Source organism: Vicia villosa, linkage group LG3 (genome assembly GCF_029867415.1).
Source record: "Vicia villosa cultivar HV-30 ecotype Madison, WI linkage group LG3, Vvil1.0, whole genome shotgun sequence".
NCBI classification, from domain to species: Eukaryota; Viridiplantae; Streptophyta; class Magnoliopsida; order Fabales; family Fabaceae; genus Vicia; species Vicia villosa.
The window spans coordinates 78,051,400-78,062,463 of record NC_081182.1 but is presented as its reverse complement, the minus strand read 5'-3'; the positions used below and the strand labels follow the sequence as shown (position 1 = coordinate 78,062,463).

The window sequence follows — 11,064 nt, the reverse complement described above, 5'->3', positions numbered from 1 at the left end:
GACTTCACTAGAGGTGAGTTACCGATTATGTGTTAACCTACGTGGTTACATAACCCCACCATACCGAGCACGCAAGTGTGTTAACTCCAAGTGGGAAAGCCTCTAGACCCTCACAAGCACACTGCAACGGTAGCTCAGGTGTGAGCCCATCGATCCACGATCAGGGCTGTCCCATTGATCACATAGCCCGGGACGACTCATTGATCACAAAGCCCGAGTCATAAATCAACCTAGCCCCTGGCCCGCTTCGATTCATGCATACACACGCATAACAAGCGTAAAGTCACACAAGGCAATTCAATCGGAATGTTTAACCAAAACATCGGACACCACACATATTATGTCATCTTCTCATCATATTATTCATATTTAATCTCAAATGAATAGACAAAAGTTGTTGGATAACATATCTAACATTATGTATAACATTCAACATGAGTAGCCAAACGGAAACAAGGGTAGTATGTGCTATAAAATACTACTCATCGGAAGTACATATGCATACTAATAATTAAGAAGGAGTTTGGTTACAAATTAGGAACCAAAACTGCTCTTAGAGAAAGAAAATAAAATTCTGCTCAGCACTGGCCGCTTAGCGGGCTGTAAGCGGACTTTCCAGTGGCGAACCCCAACTGTTCCTCCACTTAGCGGCCTCGCGATAATTATTTTCTGCAAACAGCATCCTCCGCTTAGCGGCCTGGGTGGGTCCGCTCAGCGGGATTGCGAATTTCTGGAAAAATGCTCAGCATCCGCTCAGCGGCCTTAGTCCGCTTAGCGGACCATAGCAGATGCAGAAAAACGCAGAACTCATCAGTTCTGCCCTGGAGTACCCTAACCTCTTAAATCCACCTGCATGCACGAATTAAAGATATATCCAGCCAGCTCATGGTATGAATCAAGTAATAAACGACATTAAAACATGTTATTAGCAAGAATTTGGGCATAATCTCTCAAAACCCTTAAACCCCAAAAGTTCCCAATTGAATCAAAACCCCATTTTTCTATCTAGGGACTCACCTTAGATGAAGATGATGAAGCTGGAGCAGAAATGAGGACGAAAATCAGAGGTTGAGGTTGGATCTTGGTTCATGCAAAGCTTGAAGAGGATGATGGCTCCCCCTCCCCTTCTCCTTCTATTCCATGCTTCTCTCTCTTTCACTTCTATTCCACAATTCTGAATTGGCCAAGTAAAAGAGTGAGGGACCAAACAAGTCCTAAGTCTAATTAAGTAGTGATAAGACCATAATGCCCCTTCTCTATTACTAATTGACTCTTTAACCCAAAAGCAAGCCAATTATAGTAATATGTATCATTCTTATCCAATATTTGTACAAGATAACTAATAACAATTATTGAATTAAGTATGATACCGGGCATTACATTCTCCCCCCCTTAATTAGAATTCGTCCTCGAATTCGAACTTACCAGAACAAGTGAGGGTAGGATTCCCGCATCTCTGACTCAAGCTCCCATGTAGCTTCTTCAGGACGCATCTCGTCCCACAACACTTTTACGAGAGGTATCTCTTTGTTCCTTAGAGACTTGCTAGCATGCTCCAAAATACTGTAAGGTTGAGGGTCATAGGAAAGATCTGGTTCTACTTCAACATAATCCGGGAGGATAGGGTGAAAAGTGTCAGGCACGAACCTTCGGAGCTGAGATACATGGAACATATCATGTAGCCCGGATAGTGAAGGTGGTAATGCCAACTGATAAGCCACTTCGCCTACCCGACTCAAAATCTGGTATGGTCCCACATATCTCGGACTAAGCTTGCGCATTTTGAACGGTCCTCCCAATCTTAATCTCGGGGTAACCTTCAAATACACGTGGTCTCCAACATCGAATTCCAAAGGCCTCCTTCGCTTGTCTGCATAATTTTTCTGTCGGTCTTGAGCTTTCTTAAGGTTATCTTGAATCATTTTGACTTTCTCAGTGGTCTCTTGTATAATCTCCGGTCCAAGAATGCTCTTTTCTCCCACTTCAGCCCAACACACAGGAGATCGACACTTTCTCCCATATAGAGCCTCATAGGGAGCCATACCCAAACTAGCATGGTAACTATTATTATATGCGAACTCTACCAAGGGTAAATGATCTTTCCAACTCCCGCCTTCTTCCAGAATACAAGCTCTTAACATATCTTCAATCGTCTGAATGGTTCTCTCCGTCTGCCCGTCAGTTTGAGGATGATTAGAGGTACTCATATCTAGTCTAGTTCCCATTTCCTTATGGAACGTCTTCCAAAATCTCGAAGTGAACTTTGGATCTCGATCTGACACTATACTAGATGGTACACCATGCAACCGCATAATCTCCATTATGAAAAGCCTCGCGAGATGTATCACCTTGTGAGTCGTCTTTACAGGCAAAAAGTGAGCAGACTTAGTCAACCTGTCCACTATTACCCATATAGAATCATATCCGCCTCGAGCACGAGGTAATCCCACAATGAAATCCATGGAGATAGAATCCCACTTCCACACAGGTATCTCCAACGGCTGCAACATTCCGCCTGGTCGCTGATGTTCAATCTTAACCTGCTGGCAGATAGGACACTGGGCTACATATTCTTCAATCTCCCTCTTCATTCCTGGCCACCAAAAGTCTTTCTTCAAATCTTGATACATTTTGGTCGATCCAGGATGAATAGAAAATTTACTCTTGTGGGCTTCATCGAGAATCAAACGCTTCAGTTCTAAATCATTAGGTATACACATCCTTCTCTTAAACAAAAGGATCCCGTCAGGTGCTCTAGTGAAGTCAGGCATGTTCTCACTTGCTTGCAATTGCTCGTCATATCCTTGAGTCACTCGAATCCTCTCTCGCAGTTCGTTCTGAATACTCAAGTTACTAATCAGTACACCATTGGGTGTCCAATCAAACTGGAGGTTGAGGTTTCGAAACTTCTCTAATAATCCATGCTCTAACATCATCAACTCTGCAATCCGAAATTCTTTCCTACTTAAGGCATCTGCTACTTTATTAGCCTTCCCTGGATGGTATTTCAATTCGAAATCATAATCTTTAAGATACTCCATCCATCTCCTTTGCCGCATGTTCAACTCTTTCTGATCAAAAAGGTATTTCAAGCTTTTATGATCACTGAACATCTCAAAGTGAACCCCATACCGGTAGTGTCGCCACACTTTGAGTGCAAAGACTATCGCAGCAAGTTCAAGATCATGAGTAGGGTAATTCTCCTCATGGGATCTCAACTGTCGAGACGCATAAGCTACTACTTTACCATCTTGCATCAATACTCCACCTAGACCTTTCTTAGAAGCATCACAAAACACTTCATACGAACGGTTCGAATCTAGAATTACTAACACAGGTGCAGAAGTTAATTTCTTCTTAAGTTTCTGAAAACTTTGTTCACATTCGGAATCCCATTCAAAAGCAACTTCCTTTTGAGTAAGTTTTGTCAATGGTAGTGCTAACTTAGCAAATCCCATAATAAATCTCCGATAATAGCCTGCCAACCCTAGGAAGCTTCTGACTTCTGTCACACTCTTTGGTCGATCCCAATTCACCACTGCTTCCACCTTAGAAGGGTCTACCGCTACACCTCCTCCAGATATGACGTGCCCCAGAAAACTTACTTCCGATAGCCAAAACTCACATTTGTTGAACTTTGTATACAACTGCTTCTCTCGAAGAGTAGTCAATACAATTCGCAAATGCTCTTCGTGCTCTTCAGAAGTTCGAGAATACACCAAGATATCATCGATAAAGATCACCACAAACTGATCCAGGTATGTTTGAAAGATTCGATTCATGTAATCCATGAAAACTGCCGGAGCATTAGTCACACCGAACGACATAACTAAAAACTCGTAATGTCCATACCGAGTCCTGAATGCAGTCTTAGGCACATCTGAGCTCTTTACCCGAATCTGATGATACCCTGACCTGAGATCAATCATCGAGAACACACTGGCTCCTTTCAACTGATCTAGGAGGTCATCAATTCGTGGTAAGGGGTATTTGTTCTTTATGGTAACTTTATTCAGCTGACGATAATCGATGCACAAGCGCATACTTCCGTCTTTGTTCTTTACCAAAAGAACAGGAGCTCCCCATGGAGAAACACTGGGCTAAATAAAATGCTTAGCTAAAAGCTCTTCTAACTGGCTCTTCAGTTCTCTGAGTTCGATAGGAGACATCCTATATGGAGTGATGGAAACTGGGGAAGTACCAGGAACAAGATCAATTGAGAATTCCGCTTCCCTTTCCGGAGGAAGAGAAGTGATATCCTCAGGAAACACATCAGGAAATTCGCACACCACTGGAATCTCTGACAATACCGTTCTTACAGAAGGTTCCTTAGAAAGAACTAAAAGAAAAGATCTTTCTTGGGAAAAGAGATAATTAACCGCGCTGATCGTACCTTCTATCAACTTAGTGATTGCATCATCGGAAGAAGTCTCTTCTGCCGGAATGAATATGGCCTTTTCCTTACAACCAATGTACACCAAATTAATAGATAACCAATCCATTCCAAGAATGATGTCAAGTCTCTTGAGGGGTAAACAAATTAGATCAATCGGAAAGTCACGACCTTTAAAAGACACTAAACAATCCTTGCAAATCAGTCGGGCTTTCACCGTATCATCGGTCGCCGAAGAAATGGCCATAAGATAGGGTAGTGGAGTAACTTCCAAACCAAGTCGATAAACACATTCGGTTGAAATAAAGGAATGAGTAGCTCCACAATCAACTAAAACACATAAGGGTTGATTGTTTACATAACAAGTACCTGCGATGAGATTGTTGTTCCCTTTGGCCTTTCTTGCATCCAAGGTATAGACGCGACCTGTGGTCTTCTCCTGAGTTTTCTTCTTGGGACAATACGTAGATATGTGACCTTGCTCGCCACACTCATAACAAGTCACTTAAGTGGGCTTGCAATCCCCAGGGTGTCTTCTTTTGCATTTGTCACAATAAGGGTGTCGATTAGATTGGTCACCATAGCCTTGCTTCTTCTTTGATGGAGAGTTACGGGGCTTTAGGTGCTGGCCCGATCTTCCTTGCTCTCTGAAATTAGTTCTATTCTGGTTCCTCTCCTCTTGAACCCTCTTCAAACTATTCTCCGCAACATAGCATTGTCTCAAACATTCAGCATAAGTAGTGAACTCCCTCTGGGACACACTATGAGCAATATCAGCCCGCAAACCCATCAAGAATTGATCAATCTTCCATAACTCATCAGGGGCATAGACAGCCTGTCGTGAGTAATCAGCTATGTCTTCAAACTTCTCAGCATACTCAGAAACTGACAAGTTGCCTTGCTTGAAGTTCTGGAACTCTCTTTCTCTCTGGGTCCGAACACTGTTAGGAAAATACTTCTCCAGAAATGCCGCCTTGAAATGATGCCAGTCCTTAGGGATCTCTTGGGTAGTGAAATAGGTAGACGCGGTATTCCACCACCTAAGAGCCGGTCCTTTCATCTTTTGCGTAGCAAAGATCACTTTCTCTTCTTCATTACACTGGATTTCCTGGAATATCCTTTCCATACTAGCCAACCAATCATGAGCTACCACCGGGTCTAAGCCACCTGCAAACTCTGGAGGATCCATTCTGAAGAAAGCACAAAAATCTGGCCCTGTTGGAGCTTGAGGAACGGGAACTGGAGCAGGAGGTTGTTGTCGCTGCATACCTTGCATCATCTGCATCATCATCTGATTCTGCTGCTGCATCTGTTGCATTATTTGCTGCCAAGGTACGCCTGCATTTCCAGCTTCTTGCTCGGGATTCACATTCCTAGTTCTGGGCCTTCCGGGACCTCTGCGTTGCTCAGCCATCTCCCTGTCTGTCCTACACACGGAATTAAGTTGACCAGGCTCAATGCCATAGGTAAGACATACGGAATTATGCCGGCTATACACATATGAGGCAGAATTGTACTGCATTATGATGTGTCTTTAGCAAAGCCAGGAATCGACCTGCTCTGATACCAACTGTAACACCCCACACATATATGTCTAGAATAATATGCATGTAATGCTAATAATGGTATATAACGACAACATAACATAATATCGCAGCGGAAAAGGAAAGTACATCATCAGTACAAGGTACAAAAGCCGAATGTATCATGGCCAAAATAATACACTGCATAAGCTAGTACATCATCCAAAATAAAAACTAAAATAAGCACGAAAAGGAACAAAAGATAAACATCCATCAAGAAACGCTAAAGGGCTAGTCCTTCTTGCCTTTACCGCGATCTTGCCTCGAACCACCTGAAAAGAGAGAATTGGAATGGGATGAGATTACTAAATCTCAGTGAGTCCGCCTATCCTATTAGTCCACTCGGATCTAAAGGGTACATGCATCAAAACCGAATCCACCATTGGTTCGGGGTTTAATCTCACAACTGGTACAAACACGGAGAGAACAAGGAGTCGTCCACCATAGGACTCCCCTTATCACATGTATAACACAAACAAGTATGCAAAACCCGTATCCACATACGGGGAATCAATAAGCGTGTTAATGCCTCGACTAGGTTATAGAACACACCCTCGATGAGTTACACCCATGTCTATTGTCAAGAGACTTATACAAGCACACTGCAAGAATGGTTAAATGGGTTAGCACAAGCCTAATTGGCCGCGAGATGACCTTAGCCGAAAGGGCGTCATTGTCCTAATAGCCACCTTTACGCACGTGTGTTGACATCAAGTACAACACGCCATCTTAACACATGAGCCCATCGGGCGAAAGCCTAGTGCATAGTCTACTTGACTTCACTAGAGGTGAGTTACCGATTATGTGTTAACCTACGTGGTTACATAACCCCACCATACCGAGCACGCAAGTGTGTTAACTCCAAGTGGGAAAGCCTCCAGACCCTCAAAAGCACACTGCAACGGTAGCTCAGGTGTGAGCCCATCGATCCACGATCAGGGCTGTACCATTGATCACATAGCTCGGGACGACTCATTGATCACAAAGCCCGAGTCATAAATCAACCTAGCCCCTGGCCCGCTTCGATTCATGCATACACACGCATAACAAGCGTAAAGTCACACAAGGCAATTCAATCCGAATGTTTAACCGAAACATCGGACACCACACATATTATGTCATCTTCTCATCATATTATTCATATTTAATCTCAAATGAATAGACAAAAGTTGTTGGATAACATATCTAACATTATGTATAACATTCAACATGAGTAGCCAAACGGAAACAAGGGTAGTATGTGCTATAAAATACTACTCATCGGACGTACATATGCATACTAATAATTAAGAAGGAGTTTGGTTACAAATTAGGAACCAAAACTGCTCTTAGAGAAAGAAAATAAAATTCTGCTCAGCACTGGCCGCTTAGCGGGCTGTAAGCGGGCTTTCCAGTGGCGAACCCCAACTGTTCCTCCGCTTAGCGGCCTCGCGTCGCTTAGCGGCCTCGCGATAATTATTTTCTACAAACAGCATCCTCCGCTTAGCGGCCTGGGTGGGTCCGCTCAGCGGGATTGCGAATTTCTGGAAAAATGCTCAGCATCCGCTCAGCGGCCTTAGTCCGCTCAGCGGACCATAGCAGATGCAGAAAATCGCAGAACTCATCAGTTATGCCCTGGGGTACCCTAACCCCTTAAATCCACCTGCATGCACGAATTAAAGATATATCCAGCCAGCTCATGGCATGAATCAAGTAATAAACGACATTAAAACATGTTATTAGCAAGAATTTGGGCATAATCTCTCAAAACCCTTAAACCCCAAAAGTTCCCAATTGAATCAAAACCCCGTTTTTCTATCTAGGGACTCACCTTAGATGAAGATGATGAAGCTGGAGCAGAAATGAGGACGAAAATCAGAGGTTGAGGTTGGATCTTGGTTCATGCAAAGCTTGAAGAGGATGATGGCTCCCCCCTCCCCTTCTCCTTCTATTCCACGCTTCTCTCTCTCTCACTTCTATTCCACAATTCTGAATTGGCCAAGTAAAAGAGTGAGGGACCAAACAAGTCCTAAGTCTAATTAAGTGGTGATAAGACCATAATGCCCCTTCTCTATTACTAATTGACTCTTTAACCCAAAAGCAAGCCAATTATAGTAATATGTATCATTCTTATCCAATATTTGTACAAGATAACTAATAACAATTATTGAATTAAGTATGATACCGGGCATTACACCAATTAACATATAATTATATAAACAATTATACAAATAATTTAAACTTAAAGAGAAAAATATTCTAAATATGTACAAAATTAGTCTATAATATATAAACTAAATTTAATAAAAAGAACATATTTTTTCTGATTTTTTTGATAGGTTGAAATAATTAAAAAGCAAATATATAAATATATACTAATTAATTAAACAAAATATTTTAATTATTAAGAAAAATAAAATATTTTTGTGTCAAAAAATAGTAGATTATTTTATAAACCTAAAAATATTTTTATTATATTTTTTGATTTTTAAAACTATTTTAAATCAATTTTGCAAGTTATATTAAATAAAAATAGAAAATAAAATAAAACTGTGATCCTGTGTGGTGGATGAGAGAGTCCATGACACGGTCTGTGTGTTTTGGTGCGTTGGATGAGTGGATGGCATGATCTGATGGTGGTCAATGTAAGGGAACATGGCGCGTGTGACACCTGCAAAACACTGGATCACAACATATTTAAATTAAAACGCGCGCGCGCTTCAGCCTATCAGGGGAAGACACCTCATCGTCTTCTTCCCCTTGCCACTACTTTTAACAGCGTTTTTGCCAAACAAGCGCTGTAATAAGTGAGCTTCATCCCTGCAAAATAGCGAATAGGGGTAAACCTGTACAAAAAATTTTCGCGACATGTTCATTCCACTTGCTATGATTCACTGAGTTCAAATATGCATCTGTTTTCTTCTAATTTTGCCTAAATCAAAAAATCCCAAATTTTAGCTTAAGAACCCTAAAATGGTATATTCTACAAACGGCCATTAAAACTCAATTAGAGCTCCAGAAACGGTCAGAGCACCAAACTAAACACAAATATGAGATTACATCTTATTGAATATGCATGAATGATCAGATATGAGGTGATTTATGTTTGAACAAACCGTGGCTTGTGTGGCTCGATTTGTGAGGCTTTGATGCTTAAAATTTATTTGAATAGGTTCAATGAAGTTCAGAGATGATGTTTGAATACTTAGTTTGGATTAAAACTAGCTTGAACTCAAAATTCGAAATTTGAATTTCTTTGAAATTTTCAAGTTGCTACAAGTATGATACAAGCATGGATTTGGTTCTGAAATTGTGTGTCCTTTGTTGCTGAAGCATGCTACTTCATTTATAAGCAAAGAAGTGCTGCAAATTGAAGCTAAGAAGCATTGATTGCTTTGTTGAACTTTTGATTTTTTAATATTAAAAATCTTTGAATTTTTGACCATGGCTTGATTTTCTTCATCTCTCTTGCTCTAGGCCTGCTATGTACTTCTCTTGCTGCAGAGTTGAATCATTCTTGATGGCTTTAGCTTAAGATCAAAGCAATGTACCATTATCCTTCACCATTTCTTTTTTAATTTAACTTTAAATGTAATAAAATTAAACCAAAAAAGAAATAAAAATGTTATGGGCCTTAGGTTGGTCATGGGAGGCCCTTAACATTGTTAGAATCATGTTTGGATCATGAAAACTTGGCCCCTTTTGAAAAAAAAAACATTTTTGATCAATGTTGGTTTCATGCATTTTCCCAAAATATAGCCAACTTCAACAAGGCATAAATCCCTCAATTTTGATCATATGAAGGAGTTCTTGTACTTTTTAGAAACCTCAAGATGTCCTCTACAAGCCACTTTGGAAACTTTTTTTCATTTGGAGAAGTTATCTTGATGTTAAGGCCTTTGACAAAAAAACACTTTTTGTTGACTTTGAAAATGACCTGTAATGTCTGAGCTCATATTTTTCAAATGGTGAATCCAATGACCATGGGATCAATTGCATTTGAAATATAATTGAATTTCCTTCAAAAAAAGCCTTGGTTGGAATTTTTTGAATCAACGAGGAGAGAGTTATGGCCGGTCAAAGTTCAGTTGACTTTTTAGGAGAAAACCCTAATTTTGAAACTTAGGGTTTTGTTAATTTTTGATCTTTTCTTGATGAATTATGATCAACCAATGATCAAATGATGAATCTTTTGACAAAATATGGATGTTGACAAAAAATTTCATTTTTGACTGTCTCTTGACTTTTTGGTCAAACTGGTCGTCTGTTGGCTGTTTGAGTTGCTGACTGTGCGTCTGAGCGAATTGAAGTTTGAAAATTTGTATGGTGGTACTTTGAGACAAAAACCCTAGTTAAGGACTGTTTGTGTAGGAGACAGTTAAGCGTACCTGATTTTTGTGCAGTGCTGAGTCTCTGCTGATCATGTGATTATCAGAAGACTTCTAGAACAAAAATCTTGGAATTTTGAGGTGCAAAAGATTGATTTGATTGATGGTGCAAAACACGGAGAATCGTGCTGTCAGCGAGTTTGACTGTCAACTGGCTGTCTGGGCATTAACGTAACAGTTAAAGTGAAAATTCAACAGTTAAAGTTAATTTTTTTCTTTTTGTTTTTTTTTTGTTATGTTAATGGTGAAAATTTATTTACATGAGTTGTTAGAAAAACACAAACATAATAAATAAATAAAATATACTATACGCGGACGAAATTATCGATAATAACCTTGAAAAATATTTAATGCACGGAAGAATAAATATTTACCTAGCAGAAAACACACATAATATTATCTTGATAGTACAAATATTACATAATATAATGAATAGTAAAATAAACGGTACATTATTTGAAAACAAAAGATACGACAAACTTTAAAAATGACGATTAAAAACCCATGCTATAAATAACAACATATAGATGATCGGGAGTGTAAACAACCCATGTCCGCATTTTTCAGGACTATGTAGACAGAAAAAAGACATGATCACCACCAAGACAGTGATGACCATAAGGAAACACGTATCCATCCACTTTGCCATATTTGCCGGGGAAGAAGAGAAAATAAATATGAGGTAGAAATTTGAGGAATGAGTTGAAATTTGATGTGAGAA

The 11,064-nt window shown here is 40.1% G+C and overlaps 1 protein-coding gene across 1 annotated transcript; it reads right to left on the bottom strand.

Annotated features, from left to right (window-relative positions):
• Positions 1-4,898: 4,898 nt before the first annotated feature.
• On the bottom strand, positions 4,899-5,711 carry LOC131658372 (uncharacterized). The gene has a single exon (XM_058927676.1). It carries the CDS (start codon positions 5,709-5,711, stop codon positions 4,899-4,901), a length of 813 nt encoding a protein of 270 aa, XP_058783659.1.
• Between the last annotated feature and the right edge of the window lie 5,353 nt (positions 5,712-11,064).